Source organism: Sipha flava, unplaced genomic scaffold (assembly GCF_003268045.1).
Source record: "Sipha flava isolate LNK unplaced genomic scaffold, YSA_version1 117_pilon_pilon, whole genome shotgun sequence".
In the NCBI taxonomy this organism is placed as follows: Eukaryota; Metazoa; Arthropoda; class Insecta; order Hemiptera; family Aphididae; genus Sipha; species Sipha flava.
Genome location: NW_020271741.1, coordinates 1827515 through 1845598, shown reverse-complemented (window position 1 = coordinate 1845598; position 18084 = coordinate 1827515). Strand labels below are relative to the sequence as shown.

The window sequence follows — 18084 nt, the reverse complement described above, 5'->3', positions numbered from 1 at the left end:
TGAGCACCTAAGGACACTTTTAATCAATACGGCCGCACGACCGTCTGTACGTTCATAGCGTTGATCATATCACACCGAACTTCACCACCGAAAAACAATATTTATCATTAGGTTTTCAGTAATATTAATAATAATAATAATATTAATATTATTCATATTCAAGTTGATCCGTCTCGGCAGTCACTTTTTGCACTTCTGCAAGGTAAATTACTTGTGCGCCGAGAAGCCGATATTTCAAAGACCGCGTGAACGCGAAAATCTAGCTGCTAGACGCGGGGACGTACACAAGTCGTTCTGGCTAGCGGGCTGCAGTTTAGGCAGATTGGCCGGAAACGCGGACCGTTTGGGAACACCTGACCGACATACGTTTCCGCCCGACGGGAAACCCCGCATACCGCGTCCCATCCGTGCACTAATGCCATCTCTGTCGCACCCTCGTTGCATCCTTCGTTCACGCGCGCGCTCACCCGTCCCGTCCCCCGAGCATTTCGCATGAATGGGAACGCTTTTCGGAAGGAAGGACACACAAACCATGAATCAATTACTTTTTTGAATGAAACGTCGTTGATGAATTGGCGGCGGACGTGCACCGGGTTTGCGCGAAATGACGATGGCAGAGGGTAAACCGAACTTCAGAGTTGTGGAGAGGCTGAAGATCAAAATCGGTAAGTGGTTTTCTTTTTCTTTCTGCGCCAACATTTGTGGCCATCTTTCCGCTCTTTTACTGTTGCTGGTCCGTGTCGACGGGGGCGTCTGTGGGCCCCGCGCGCACATACACGGCGCACGAATGGATACCTGTTAACCCTGTAGTTCCTACTGATCGTGAAAAACCATGAATGGCGTACTGTGGTGATCATCGAAATTCTAATGATAATGTTATTTGTGCGTAGGTGATGCGAAGAATTTGGGCAAGGGGCACTCGACGCTCAGAGACGGACATTGCACGATCACACTTGACCAGGAAGAAATATTTCGCACAGCCACTATTGAAAAAGCAATCGAGTGAGTGCATATTATTTCATTCTTATTCCGTCAGTTTATCAATTTGTGCTCTACTAATTATTTTTACGGTCGACATGCCCTTGTAATAGAAACCGCTGGTACACTGGGTCGCATAGGATTTTATTGGATTCATAATGGTTTTTTATATAAGTAGTCTACTTTTACTTGTCAATAATTATTAGATGATATTTCAATCTTAATATTGAATTTATTTTTTGAAAATTTTCAACTTTTTTTTTTAACTATTATTTTCTTGTAATGTGTAAATTATCAATTAAACTTGTTATCTTCAATTAAAGTAGTATACCTACTTATTTATTATTATTTATCTATTTTTATCCTAGTATACTCCATAAATGTACCAAAAATAATATTCTCATTTTATTGATGAATTATCTATTTCAAAATGCACCCATATTTCATTTTAATTTCATTTAGTATTTGTCCCTTTTAAAAATATTTCAATAAAGTCAAATAGCAATAACAATTACCTAAAAAAAAAAAAATATTAGAGTTATCGTAAACTTAAGAAAAAAACAGTTATAGATAAAATTTAATATCATATTGTATTAAGTATGATGAAGTTTGATTATTTTAATTTACATAATATTTTATAAATTTATTTTTATTTATTTATTTTTTTTTTGTCAATATGATATTTGTTGAATTCAATCAGGCTATTGTATCCTAAAAAATGAATCTTATAAATACTAATTTTCTGTCACCTTCTACACAACCTTTGCTACTTTTTTCCGGCCTAGTTGCCTAGGCCATGACAGTCCATGTCTGGGTTCAAACTCATTTTAGTATTGATATCTAATTCTACTTGTTCCTCTTTTGTATTTTACTGTACAAAAGCTAATAAGTACTAATTTGTTTTATTAAATGTGTTAATTTGCTTCAGTATCAAATAATTAATTTATATAGGTATATATTTACATATCACTTTTTATTTAATAATACTTGATAATGCAATAATTATTTTTAAGTTTATTATTATTTTAATGTTTGTATAAAATCTATTTTAACTAAATTTAATATGTAACTTAAACATTATATTTAACAATATTAATGATTATTACAGATTTCAAACCTTTAATCACGTAATACTTATTATGCTGGCACGTGAAAATTGTTTATATATTTATAAAATATATATTCTTTTATCAAACATTTTATATATTATTTAAATAATATATTGGTATATTAGTTATTGAAAAAAATATCAATATTTTAACAATATAATACAAATTTGTTTAATAATTAATTTTTTTTTTTTATCTTAATACATTTTATTTGGCGTGGTTGGTAGATATTGTTAAGTACAATTTTTATTTCATGATATATTAAGATTTAATTTGATTGTAAATTAAATTAAAATTAAAAGCTTTCTCTAAAAACTAAATAATTTTTCATTTGCATACATATTTTGTCAATTTTCATAAAATACATTACTTGCACTGGTTATGTGATATAATATAAACAATGAAAATCAAATAACTCTTAGTAGAATAATTAATTTTACTTATTTTATTAAGCTTGATTTTTTTATCTGTTTATACATTTAAATTTATAAAACTTTGTAATGTTTTAAATAATAGTTATTACATAAAAAACATTTTCTCTGGCAGTGTAAATAATAATAAAATATTTATTTTAATAAAAATAAAAGATGGAAAGCAAACCTATTAACTTTAACAATAAAATATATTTTACATGAAAAAAAAATATAATTCTCTTTTTTAGTAATTAATAAATAGTTTTAAATATATTTATTTATATATTTCTATTTATTTATTTGTAATTAATTATTATGAACCAATATCCAATACTAGAGAAATATTAAATATAGTTTCCAATTGAAATGTTCAGATATTTAGAAGAAAATGAATATTATTTTTATTTCAAAGTTATTAAATATTAACTTATTTTATATTAGTTATCTTGTTTCTTATTTGTCAAATCTTAAACATTTTGAGATATTAAATACATACTGTATATACTAACATAAATGATGATATACTGATATATTTGGGCTGAAAGACCATCCTTATTTATTTCACTGTTATTATATTATTGTAATTGATATTTATAAATTATAATTTTCAGTTCTTATTTTTTTATATTTACATATCATACTTATTAAATATAATTAATATTATTTTCATTTGAGAAAACTGTAATAGCCTATACAATTTAGTTCGTATTATCTCACTTACATTATTAAACTTTTTAAATTACAATTTTATATTTGATAATTTTATATTAACTGATAAAATTAGTTATTATTTAATATATATATGTATATACTTAATGGGATTTATAATGTTTTTCAACATTAAAAAATAAAATTAAGCATTCTTCCTGATAAAACATTTTTGCCATATTCTTATAACAATACAATTAACAAATAATTATAGGTTTATATTTTAAATTTTGAATAAAGTGAGAAATATATAAATGTTATAACTAAATTTAAATTTTTTTCTGTTATCTAACCTTCTGGTTATATATTTTCATTCAAAATGGTATTATTTATAATTACTATTGGAATCATTTTAAATTTTTATCTTAATTTTATTTATTTAAAAACCATTAATAACTTGTAGTTATTTTAATTAAGTATTATTATTTTATACTTGTATCTCTATTATTATTGGTATTTTCTTTTAAATTAATTAAAACAGTAATAAGAAATAAATAATTGTTTATTTACTTTGTTTAATACTATGTAAACATTTTATACTTAAAAAATGTATTATATCGAATTAAATATAATCAAATAAATAGTAGTATGCTTAAAGACATCAACATGAGATAGCAACTGCTCTCCAGAATTTTCATTTGATAGCTAAGGCATTGTTTTACTACTCAAAAATAATTTTAGTACCATAAATATAAAATAGAACAAGTACCCTGTGATTATAATGTAATAAGTTATTACTAATAACCATTATTATTTTTTTAAGTCTTCATAGTCCATATGTGAAATTTTTATTTTTCCTATAACTGTATTATATACTTTTATTTAGGTATATTAATATATTATCATTAAAATAATATTATCCATTTCCATTTATTTTTGAATTTTGTGCACAACACTACATCTTGTTATTTGTAATATCTAATAATAAATGTAGTATAGTAGGTATTTTTTTATATATTTTAATTCAAAAGCTATTGCCGATTTGCAGTATAGCTCTAAAATACATAGATACTTATTTTTATTAGATAAATATTCGTAACTGAATTTCTAACTCATTAACTAATTTAATCATAACCTAGGAACACCTATGTTATTATAGCATATACAAAAAAACAATTATATTTTTTCACATTATTAAAACATAATTTTTCACAAATTCAAATATTATATAGGTACATAAGTTATAAAAATGATATATGAACATTTTAATTATTTTTTAAAATTCCCATGTATAGAGTAATTGAGTTAAAATATAATACATTACATTTTATTCCCACAGTCTCTTTTTAATCATATACTATAAGATTACTTGCCTACTTATTATTATATATTATTTTTTTTATTTTAGTCCGTTTTGGGGTGAAGAATTTGAATTTGAAATACCTCGTCGTTTCCGTTACCTGGGTGTATGTGTTTATGAACGGGATAGACCACTAGGAAGAGTAACTGTCCGACGGGACCAATTAACATCATTTAATGACAAGGATCATTGGTTCCCTTTACGACCACTGAATGTTGAATCTGAAGTACAGGTATTTAATTTTACTAATTATTCTAGATATAAATTATAGGCTGTATGGTATAAAATAATTGAATAAGATTTTTGTATTACGATAAGATTTAAAATATCTATTTAAACTTTATAGTAAATTAATAAAAACATTCTTGAATTATTAAATTCTAAATTATGAAATTTATATTATTATCAACTGTATGTGGTTAAAAACCATAATTTGTATAAAAAAAGATGGGTATGGTTTTTTAAACGTTTATCCAAATTTATCTAAAAAACAAATCTTACATAACATGATAACACATTATATTATATTTCTATGATGAATTATGTTGAAGCTACAGCCAAGGCCAAATTAAGGGGAGGTCTAGCCCCAAGGTCTTTTCGAGTACCCAAGTGAAAGAAGCTCAAACAATTTTAAACCAATACACATTTTTTATCATACTAAAATTAGTAATTTTATAGACCTAAATTCTATATACGTATTAATTTTATAATGAAATTGACAATTTGTGAAATAACTAAAAAAAACGTATCGATCTGCGAACGTAACGAGCAGTTTTATAAGCATGTTTTGTCAAAAGGGCTCATATAAAATTTCAGCCCCGGAGCTCAATAAGTACTAAATCCGGCCTTGGCTACAGCCTTTATTATTATCTTACCAACTATTTATCTACTTTATGGATTTATATATTTTAAATGCTGTAAATTAGTTACAGTATAAATATATAAGTGTGTGGAAACAATAATTGTATGAACATTTAATATTAATACCAATATTTATTATTATACCTAAATATATTTTTAAGTTTTAAATAACTTAAAATATATTTAAGTTTTAAAATATTTATTATTCTCAGGTACCTGTATTTTATTATAATATTAATAAACAATATCATCACAAATAATTATAAATTTTATGTATTTTGTAAAAATAAAATGTATACAATTTTTTTATTCTTCGTGAAATTGTTGTCATAGCAATGAAGTTTTCAAAAACTTTTGAAAACACAATTTTGCTCTTATATTGTACTTCCAATACTCTTGATAAGTATAATATTATAAATAATCTAAACATTTGGTTAAATGCTAAAAATAGTTTTATTGAAAATTATATTATTAAAATTTAAACATTTTAAATTGTGAATGAGAAAAGATGTATAATTATAAATAATTTTAACATTTTTCTATTTCACTAATAAGCTTTGTTCAAAAATATTTTTCTAGCTTTTAAAGTGTAATATTAACCAAAAATCCAATATTTATGTGTTCTTCTTATCTGTTCAGAAATCTCAAATACAAAAGAATAACCAATTCTATGTTTACATTCATTAAAGCATAGCATAATTTTATTAGTGAAAAATTTTTACTACAATAACTATTGAATATTATTGTATAGTAAATACAAAATTGTTTAATGAATAATCCAGTATTAGTAATTGTCATAACAATATAATTTTGAACAAATATACTATGGAAATTTTTATCTCAATACTTATTTTGGTAAATCTTTTCTTACTATTTAAATATATTAAGTACAAATATTCTTAAAATATTTTCTCTTAAACGTCCCATACATGATACAATTAATCGTTCTACAGATTGTACACTGGTTATTTACGTTTTATATATAACTAGTATCAACTAGCAGTACACAAAACATGACACACATCCAACAACTTATCGAACTACAAGTTGTACAACTCATCGTTATCATTGTATAAGAACAGCATAATTAAACAACTCGATGTGATAACTAAATCGATTAAACCTATGCTACGGAGGTCCACAAATGTATTACATGCTGTATAACAATATCATACACGTTACAATTATCTTTTAAGATCGTATTAAACAAAGTTGTACAATCTATCTTACAATTAATTGTATCGTGTATGACCATAGGCGTGTCCAGACCTCCATGGCTGGTTATAAAATTTAAATTTTTTGCTTACTACAGCGATCTATAATCTATATCTATATTTGTGACTTATTTTTGTTGTATGAAAATTATATGGCACCTGGAATTTTTTCACCCCGTCAAATTAAAGATTTTCTTGATCTTAAAATTGATTTCCTATGCTATTACAACTATGAACTAATAAATAAGGCCTATTAGCTAATGTGCTACTTATTTATTTTTTATAAATATTTTATCAACTATACATCAACCTTCTATACACATCTTATTACAGTTATTACAAAATAAACAGTTATTTATCAGTTTGGAATTAAACAATTAATTTATTAAAATATTACAAATAATAAAATTCAATAAATTTAAAATTTAAATTTACCTTCTACTTAAAATTACCTACTGTTACTGTTTCAGCCATGGATATAGATACTATATATTCGTGGTTTCACCATTAGCCTAGAGGCCAAGAACGTCGCTGGGAGGTCAGTGCCCACCCTGCCACCCCTGTAGACACGCCTATGTGTATGACGCTATAGTCATAGTTTAATAATAATGTTCAATTCAAAAGGATAAGTTACTTTTGACCTAATTTAATTTATCCAACAGAATTATGTATTTTTCTTATAATAACTTAAATCTCAAATTTTATATATAATTTATAAGCATCATTGAATATTTTCACAATTTTTGATCAACCATTAATCTATTATTAATTTTTATGTATATAATCTATTAAAACATAATTATAATGATAATATTATAATTAGCTATTAAAATTGGTATTTCAATGTATTTTTATTCATATTCCTTGTATAATTATAATTATCTCCTCTCAACCAGGCACGTAGCTAGTTATTTTAAAAGGGGGTATTATTAAAAATTAATCGACAAAATTATATACAACAAAATAATAACTTTACGTATACTTTATTGTACTAGCATACAAATACTTTAGTATATTATACATGAATATCTGTTCATGTGTATTATATTAATGTTAGGTTAGTTAAAGTTGTTAGTTAAAGTGTTTAAATATTTTATTAAAATTTCAAATGAACATTTGCTTCTTATATATATTTTAAATTGTGTATGAAACTATACAAATTCACGGCTTTAGTTAATTAGATAAAATAGTGTAATAAGAAGCCGGAACGAATCAACATTTTATAATAAAATGCATACATATTATGGACGGAAAAAAATTATTTTACATACTTTGAAAATGACGACATGATAAGATGAAAATTCACGGGTGAACTAAAATCGTTTTAAAATAATTTATCCCATTAACACAATCGAAAACCGTTTATATCTAATATTTATACTGTTCTCTAATTCTTTCCCTATTGTCTTCCCCTTACTCAAATCCTGTTCTACATCAGTCATTTCCCTAATTATCAACTTTCTCCATAGCGCTGGCTATTGAATCTAATATACTAAAATATTATTTATGTGATGATATATTCTTAATATTATTATTAATTTGCTGTAATGATAAGGGCATTGCAAACGGATCGTTTTTAAGGGCTTCTGTATAGGTAATTATATTAGTGCGTGCGTGCCATCCGTACATGTGTGTGCATTGTAAATTATCATTAGTGTTAGTGCGGCTTATCGCCTGTACCACTTTCCTTTTTTTCATAGGCCTTGGTCGTCATATCGTTATGCTATTTTTAAATAAAATAATTTTAAAATAATAATGTTTGGATAGGTAACATTATTATATGTACTCTGTAATCGCGTTGGTCCATTATTATTTAGTTGTACATAAAATGTAATTATTATTATTTATTATAATACATTTACGTGTGTACGCAGTGTTGTGGAGAGAAATCAAAGGTAAAATATAAGACTTGGTTGCTTTAGGCGGACCCGGACCATTGTATATTATTATGTATTCATTATTATATGAAACGTCTTCTTATTTTAACAATTAATAAATATTTAAAAATACATTTGAAATAAACTCCTTATGAAATAAAACTTAAAAAGTAGTTGGAACTTAATTTAGATTTATTTTAAATATTGAGAATAACATATTTCTGGCACCATATGTTTTAGGTATAATTCTGATAACATGTATTCAATGTATTACGCCAGAAATTATCATATTATCTATATACACACAATATCTATCACAAATAAGCAAAATTATGACCATAAAAGCATATAATGCCGTAGCTCATTATGTACTGCTATATTTATTTTATAGTTTTATTATATATCTAACGTGGGTCCATGAATTGAAATCGATGAATTTGATCGAAATCGTTGAATGAACCCGCAACATGCTATAAGAAACGCTTCCGCACGCGTATGTGAACAATTCAGAAAGTATGTTTTTTTTTCGCTAAAAGTATGTACATTTTGTCAATCCTACCGATCAATCTAGTAATGCTTTTTAAAAAAATAATTTGAATTCATTATTTTGTCTACAAGAAACTGGGCCGGCTCAAGGTATAGGCGAGCTAGGCATCTTCCTAGAGTGGCACTTAAGTAGGGGCGGCATTTTCAAAATTGACTTGTACATTTTTTTAGTTCTATCTGTGTTTTATAAGAAAATTATTTAAATTAATTTATTCGTGAAAACCACTTACCAATATAATAAAATAATATTGAATAAAGTTATTATATTACGACTTATACTGGACGTTTTCAATTATTTAATAATAAATAAATAATTAAACTTTAATTAATTAAAATAATTAATTCCAAAAATATAAATAACCACCCAATCACTTCAGCGATTTCCAGTAGACGCGATAGTGATGGGTTTTGAGTAATCATTATAGAAATCATTTTTAAGTCTTTTTACATTTAATTTTATACATAAAATAAAAAATTTAAATATTTTTTTATATAAATATGTCGCATACAAAATAGAAGGGAAAACTAAGTTAAAATAAGAGCTCATTTTTTTTTTTTTTCTAGAGGCGGCAAAATTTGATTTTGCCTAATACACTATTTTTACTTGAGCCGGCCCTGACAAGAGATCGATCAGACCTCATTTCAAGCTTTTTAATTTAAGGACGGTCTATTTTTAAAATTTCGTAAATTTTTAAATATTCAAACAAAATTCGTAGGTTTAAAGGTACGGTTTCCGAGGCACGACTGATATTCAGTCAGCGTCCGTTGTTAATATACGTTTTGAGTTCGTTTTTAAACTTGTTCAAGTGCACACGTATTTTTCATATAATATAATATAATATCATATCACAACGAATAGATATATTTTAAATAATAATAATAATATTCTTCTTACGCTATTATTATTATTAGAAGAAGAAAAACAACTAAAACAACAAATTTTAGTTACCTCATCGTGAAACATTAGAAAACCTATAAATGAATTATTTATACATCGGGACAGAGAATTGTTTGATGATGACCAAATTTCATCTTTTTAAATAATATTTTTATAATTTGGATCTTCAATATTGTAAAGAAGTGTATTCTGGAATTCACGAACTCGAATTTCGTCTTCCGACGCCGAAAAATCAATGTTGACGCCATTGTATCTACAAACGTTTCAATAGTCATTGTGATGTGTGTCGTGACGACCCAAAGTTCGGTCGCCGCGACTGTCGCGCCTTGGAAACCGTACCTTTAGAGATCAAAATTTGAAAAATTGGACTGATTGATCTCAATTACACATATTAAAGAATTTAAAACCGTTTTCAAAAGTCTTATTGCATTATTCTGTCGATCGGTATGTTCTGATTGAAATAATCGACCGTTTGCAATGGCCTTAAAATCAGTTTTTCTGATTCTATTTCCATATAATTTAATTTATTATGTTTTTGAGCATCAAGGAAAAATCTTTTGCTGAGTATGAATACTTCCGTATACTCAGAGCAACGATCGTATCGTGATAAAACAAAATATTATTCATTGATAAAATGTTTACGCTTATAATATAATCCATAATCTGGTACCTATTTACCATTTTTTGTCAATAATAAGTATCGATAGTCATTCGTAGAAATAGAGATAACAAAAACAATTCTTATGTCGTGGTCGGCTAAATTTAATACGCACGCAATTGCATGCACATGTCATTTATTTTCATTAGATCAAAATATTCAAAACTAATTTAAGGACGTCAATATTAAGGTGCTTTTAGTGGTTCGATTTAAAAAATGTAAAGATGCTTGAGTTGGTAAACAAGTTTAATTTGCATCGGTGGTCGGAGCACTTTTTCAATTTTAGCAAATTTTCGAAGAGAATAAATATTTTACATTTTATAAATTTGTCAATTTTTAATATTGAAAATATTAAAAAATATCTAAAATATAAGAAATATGCTCCGAACGATGCAAAGTAAAGACTTGTTAACCAATTCAAACATCTTTATATTTTTTAAATCGAACCACTAGAAGTACTCAAATTTTTGTCAGTTGCTAAAGTCGTTTTGGTGAAAAATTAATAGGGTTTGCAAGGGTCTTAAGAAGAAAGTAAATAAAAAAGTTATATTTGCCACCTATGTAAGATAAAGTTAAATAATAGTCAAGCTTATATAATTTAACTCTTTTTTGAGTTTAAAATCTTAATTAATTGTTTTATGTTAAATCAATTGTGTTACTATTTTTATGCTTAGGGAAAAATTCATATTGAAATAGAATTTGGTGAAAACAGAGGTAGATTAGACGTACGCTTAAATGAAGCATGTGAATTAGCTATTACAAATGGAAATTGTGACCCATTTGCTGATGTCACTGTGCGATATACCAATGACAAAACAGAAACACAAAGGACCAAGGTCAAGAAAAAGACTAATTCTCCTGTATTTGATGAAGCTTTTGCCTTTACTGTAATTATTTAAAATACAATATTTATTTTATAATACCAAATTCAAAAAAAAAAAAATGTATTTTATATATATATATATATGTATGTAAACTTAAGATTCCGGGATTGAGTGGAATTCATAAACAACACAGCCAAACACCTACTGCTGATTGGGCTGAGCTTATAGTTACTCTTTATCATGAAATATCTAGTAGCAATACTGTATTTTTAGGACAAGTAATCATACCTTTACAAGGAAGAACTGTTAGTGCATGGTAAGTATGATATTTAATTTAATTGGATCTTAAAATATTTAATAATCTAATTGCCTTATTTACTCAGGTATTTTCTTCAACCACGTAATAGAAAATCAAGTCTCAGGGAAGACCAGGGTTTTAATTATCCAAATGTAGGATCATTACGTTTAAAAATTCACTATACAGCTGATCACGTTCTAGCATCACATAATTATGAACGTCTCAAACATTTACTGATAAATAGCTATGCCGTACAGGTTAATAATTGGTAATATCTTATTAATATAATATGTTATTAATCAATATCAATTTCATTATATAGCCAATAACTGCTAGTACAGTTTACCTTTTGGGAGAAATAATCCCAAATAAAATAGATTCCGCTCAACCTCTTGTACGTATATTGCTACATCATGGACAAATTGTTCAGACAATCAGATCCCTTGCCATATGGGAAATATCAAAAGTTACGTAAGTAAATTTATCTTTTGTTTTATTTAATTAAATATTAATCAACAATGTTTATTTAGTGATGCAAATACAATATTTCGTGGAAATTCCATGGTTTCTAAAATGATGGATGAATCTATGCACATATCTGGAATGAGATATTTGCATGAAACTCTAAGGCCACCATTGGAAAGACTTTTAGCAGAAAGAAGGCCTTGTGAAATTGATCCAGCTAGAGTTAAAGATACTACAGTTATTTCTCATAATTTGGCAAACTTAAAAGTAAATACAAATTGTCTGCATCTTTTTCAAAAGTAAATAAAAGACATTTATTTTCTTAATATTTAATTATTAATTTAATTAGATTTATGTAGAGGATGTATTCAAAGCTATTACTACATCAGCTTTAAAATGTCCAACTGTAATGTGCCAATTATTCCATACACTTAAAGAAGTAGCCATAACATTTTTCCCAGGTGATTTAGATAAACTTGTCAATACATAATTTAATTTGTTTATATTTTATTATTATTTTCTCTTTATAGAAAACAAAGAAATCAAGTATTCTGTTGTGTCTGGATTTATATTTTTAAGATTTTTTGCACCTGCTATATTAGGCCCCAGACTTTTTGATCTCACAAAAGAACAAATTGTATGCTCCAAATATACCTAAGCACTGCAAAATTAATTGCATTTTATTAACTATAGATTTTTTTTTTTTTTAGGATTCTCAAACAAACAGAACCCTCACACTTGTATCAAAAACTATTCAAAGTTTGGGTAATCTTGTTTGTTCACGATCAAATTTTAAAGAAGAATATATGTCATCAATGTACCAATCTGTCTACACTGAACAACATGTCACTGCAGTTAGACAGGTAAAAAATGTATTGCTCCTAACTTAACTATCTAACTCATTTTATTCCTTTAGTTTTTAGAGATTATTTCTGCCTCTGCTGGTCCAGCACAATGTACTCAGGATACTCCTGTTACACTCAAAGAAGGGTAATAGTTTATTTATTAATATTAATTTTTATCTCATCTTTGTTCCTTATAATTTACCGCTGTTATTGAATATTGGTAAAAAATATTTTAGCTATCTAAGGAAAATTACTTCTTGGTGAGTAATATATAAATTTAAGTAATGAATGTATTAACTATCAAATAATTATCAGTTAAATTTATAATATATGTTTACTTATTTATAATTGTGTTAGATTATTTTTAGTTAATACCATTAAAATATTTGGTTATATATATATATGAAACAGCCTGTAGTACAATTATAAAAGTTTATATTTTTATTATAACTATTTTCTCTAGGATGTTGACAAAACGTGCTCAAGGCCGTAAGAAATTTGGCAGAAAGAATTTTAAACAACGTTATTTTAAATTAACTACACGAGATTTGTCTTATGCTAAACAAAAAGGTATATATCATAAAATATAAATAATATATATTTACATTGTATTTAAAATACAATTATTTTAATATTAACTATTATTTTATTTAATTATACCCAAGGTAAAGAGTCTCTTTGTACAATAACGCTCTCAGACATATTAGCTGTTGAACGTCTTCAACAAGAATCGTTCAATAAAAATAATATGTTCCAAATCATTCAACCTGAGAGAATATTATATATTCAAGCTAATAATTGTGTTGAAGAAAAAGAATGGGTTGATCTACTGACTAAAATGTGTTTTTCAAATAGCAAGCGACTTACCCTTTATCATCCGGCTGCTTTTATTAATGGAACTTGGCTTTGGTAATTATTGTTTTATTTTCAATATAAATATTTATTAACATATTTTTGTAATTTACAGTTGTAAATCAAACAACGAAAGAACCAAGGGATGTCAAGAAGTATCAACATCTGTTGACCATATACAAACTAGTAGTGTTGATGTGGATAGAGAACTCTCTAGAATTCATGCGCTATGTGTGACAAATATTGATAGATTTGACAATGTATTAAGTTAGTATGAATTGTATACATTTGAAAATAATGTTATTAAATATGTTTAAAATGTAGTTATTAAATTCATATTGATAATTTTTAATAATTTGGTTATTTCATATTTGCAGAAGCATGCGAATGTAAAGCTGTGTACCCAGGAGATAGATTATGTCTTCCTATACTTATCGAAGATCCTAAAACTACATTTATTACTTTATCTACTTTGCGAGAAATAATATATACTCTAGAACAAGAGCATCGGACTGTTTTAAGGACCATTGCTAGAGAAACAAAATATGGCAGCAAGTATGTTGTTTAATAATAACATTTAATATAAAATGTCTTAATTATTAAGACATTTTATATTACTTATCACATTAATGGTAAACTTTTAATTTTAAACTGATTTTTATTGTTACAGACAAGCACCAATTGGTGATGATAATTACCTACTTTTAGCTGGACGCAAAGACCTTAGTGCAAATCATCATCAAAAAGTTTGGTAGCATACATTTAAAAGATCCCGCTCGATTTAAAATAAAGGGGTAACAATATAAATAAAAATAGATTGTATAAATCTACATAATTTTTTAAGAACTTAATTCTGTACATAATTAATATTATTAACATTATATTAATTATTTTAGGCCTATCCTTAAATGTAAAAAAAAAATGACAGTTCTCAAATTTTACAGAAAAAATTAACCAATAGAATTAATGTCGTTATGACATTTATAGTTTTATACATGCTTGTCCATTAACATAAACCATTGTGCCAACAGTAATTAACACCCTTGTGTTCATATGATAGTATTCATATTACTTAAGTATGTATGTGTGTGTATATGTATAATATATATTTTTTCTTTATTATTATTACTATTATTATAATTATTTTATTTCTTTGGCAGCTTATATTTTTCTACAAAATATCTATTTCTCTAAATAATTTTAAACTTACCAAATTATTTGTTTAAGTATTTTATATAGTTTAAAAAAAAAATTGATTAAAATGAAAAACTAAAAAATTATAAATTATAATATTTCTGTTATAAATTGTTGTACATATAAGTAAATCGACTCCACATTCCCTTTGTTTTCTTTCTTCAATGTACAAAATTATTTTAATATTATTAATGTACAGTATTTATTATTAAATTAACAGATATTCCCTGTCTTTATGTCTATTGAGTCGATTGTACATTTTTCTAACACCAACAATGTTGTGATTGTTAATTTTTAACCAGAGACACCAAATTATTGAATTAATGTTTAAGATAATATTTAAATATTGTTAATATTCTTTAAAAAATAAAAATTACTAATATATTATTAACGTTTAGATGTGTTAATGTTTGAAATATTCTTCTTTTTTAAAAGTCTTCCTCATTTTGAAATTGTATAATTTTTAGTTACCCTAACACGTTAAACCAATTTTCTTATATACATATAATATATATATATATATATATTAAGTATGTATTTTTATTTTTATTCATTTTTTTTTTTTTTTTTTTTTACTTGAATTTAGAGTGTATAACAATTTGTTATTAATTTGATGTCAAATACATAATTAATTTAAAGCATTTATTATCATTTTCATAGTACAAAATATGTTTATACTATTAATTATCCGAAGAGAAAACACCATTAATATATTAATGTTATCCTCATAATCTAATTGTTAATTTAATTGTGCATACATTCGTTAACGCAATGTAATGCCTCCTGCTTTTAGTTTTCATGTAAAAAAGTAAAATAAAAATAATTTAGTATTTATTTTATTTGTTTTGTTTTCTTTAATAAATAAATAAATTTTCTTAAGTAATATCATTGTTTATAAGAATTGTATTAACTTTTAGTGGCATTGTGGCTGATTGTGATACAGCAACTATGTTTTGCATACAGTTGCCAATTTTGCTTTCCGGAAGATACATATTTCAATTGCCAATATGTTTCCACCCTACTAAAATAAAAACTACCAGATTAAAATCCACACCATGAAGAAAGTTATAGTCTTTGTTTTCTATGTAAAAAACAAAATATATATTCATGAATTATTAAAACCAAAATATACCAATCTTTTGTCAATCGCACAGATAAACCTTGTAATTTGATAAGAATTGTATATTTAATTTGAATATTTTAAAATTTAAGAATTTTCAAACATTGATCATTCAATTTTGTAATTGGAAATCTTGAAATATGGATCAATCTCAAGTAAACAATAAGAAATTTAGATCAATCAATAATATTGCATTAGTAGGTTAGACGGTAGATACCATATGTAATCGGGTAAAATACACGCAAGCGCGCCCGCAGGATGAAATCCCACCCGGGGCAAGATTAAAACTCTAAGAGTTTATCTAAAAATATATGAGAACAAAATCAAATACCATAGAAATCGGTACTCGGGAGAATTTATAGTCTTAAGCGATATGCAGTCTTGCGTAAACATTGTAAACAAATAAATACATTCAAGATTATACATTTTAGAATATCTAAAAATATGATAAATTTTACTAAACTTCATAAATGGATCTCAATAAAATTATGTTATAATTAATATGCATGGTATTAAATTAACAATAGTTTTGAAACAAAAGTTCCCAGTAGGGGCAATGGCCCCTTTAGCCCCCCCTTGCGGGCGCCCATGAATACACGTATCGTTTACGCGCAGGTTGCCGTGATGATGACTTCTACCCATGCGAAAGAGTTTCTTATAGCATGCCGAAGACTTATTCGACCAAATTTATATTTCCACCACCATCGATTGATATTATAAATTGTAATACAGTAATGACTTAAATAGTAAAACGAAATATTTCTGTCTAGTGATCTCGGATGGAAATGGAGTTTTCTGGGGCCGTTAGGGTATATACTAAAATACATGTTTTTTGATGATTTTCAAATTTCTAACCCATTCAGTGTGCGCATACACAACACAGCTTGCATTTCTTTTAAATTACAACAGATATTTTTAACACCAGATACGGATAGACTAATTATTTTTAAGCATTTTTTTCATAATTAAAAAAAATTTCTATCTCAAAAACTGGCTGATTTACAGCGAGTGAAAGTTGGAACAAAATAATTAAAAATGTGTATTTTGTCATTATAAATTATATTTAAATTTAGTTACAGTTAAATTTTTATTTTAATTTTAAACAGTTAATAGTATAGATGCAACTAAGGAGGGCTTAGTGCCCTTAAATATTTGTATAGCTCTCCTAGATAAAAAAAAATTAAAAATAATAAATTTCAGAATATTATGTTTGAAATAAGTATAAAATCTAATCATCTATTCCAATAATCTTAACACGAAATAATAAGTTTGACAATTCTTGTTATTCAGTGTATGGCATTCACTTTACTAAGGAATATCCAAAATCTTAATGATTTAATTATTATTAATATATCTTAATCTTGCTAAAATTTGAACAAAACCTATAATAGTAACTAATGACAAATTTTGTTTGTACGTAAATTAGTATTTAGATTGAGGGCTGTAGTATTAGGCAATTCAAATTCAGGTCATATTAATGTCGCAATAGAAAATAAGCTAGCATAAATATTTTGAAATATAAAAAACATTTTTTCTTCTATTAGCGTGTAAGCCAATTAAATTATTATTATTATTGCTAAATGTATATAAGAGAGAAAACAAATCAATAAAGGGGTTCTTCTGTAGTAATCGTGTGTTTGGATCACTACAGGGAGCATATGCATTTTATTGAATATTAAATTAATTCAAGTTGTATACAGCGGCGGATAGGCATAATCTGACCGGCCTGGGAAAAATAGAATACATCGGCCCGCATGATTATTTCCAAGTTCAACTTTGAGAGAACCAACCCGGCAATTACCACCTTTTTTTTCGAAGTTAATATAAGTTATATTATATTTGAAATTATCATATATATTATACTATCTAATTTTACACATGTTTTGCTTTCTTCTAACAACTACGATTTTTATCTCTTATTTTC

General features: G+C 26.1%; 1 protein-coding gene across 3 annotated transcripts; it reads left to right on the top strand.

Moving 5' to 3' along the window:
• Positions 1 to 157: 157 nt before the first annotated feature.
• Positions 158 to 16167, top strand: LOC112692745 (GTPase-activating protein). 3 transcript variants are annotated; one of them, XM_025567533.1, is made up of 19 exons: positions 158 to 665; positions 891 to 1002; positions 4557 to 4740; positions 11237 to 11449; positions 11545 to 11702; positions 11770 to 11941; positions 12007 to 12155; positions 12215 to 12416; positions 12499 to 12610; positions 12680 to 12786; positions 12860 to 13012; positions 13066 to 13139; positions 13231 to 13254; positions 13458 to 13564; positions 13660 to 13903; positions 13962 to 14113; positions 14224 to 14401; positions 14517 to 14640; positions 15958 to 16167. In XM_025567533.1, the coding sequence occupies exons 1-18, from the start codon at positions 605 to 607 to the stop codon at positions 14599 to 14601; spliced, it is 2487 nt and encodes an 828-aa protein (XP_025423318.1). In that variant the 5' UTR covers positions 158 to 604; the 3' UTR covers positions 14602 to 14640; positions 15958 to 16167. The 3 variants fall into 3 exon arrangements, with proteins under 3 accessions (XP_025423318.1, XP_025423311.1, XP_025423325.1); XM_025567526.1 differs by lacking the exon at positions 15958 to 16167 and adding an exon at positions 14743 to 14968; XM_025567540.1 differs by lacking the exons at positions 13231 to 13254; positions 15958 to 16167 and having other exon boundaries at positions 162 to 665; positions 14517 to 14718.
• Positions 16168 to 18084: the final 1917 nt, after the last annotated feature.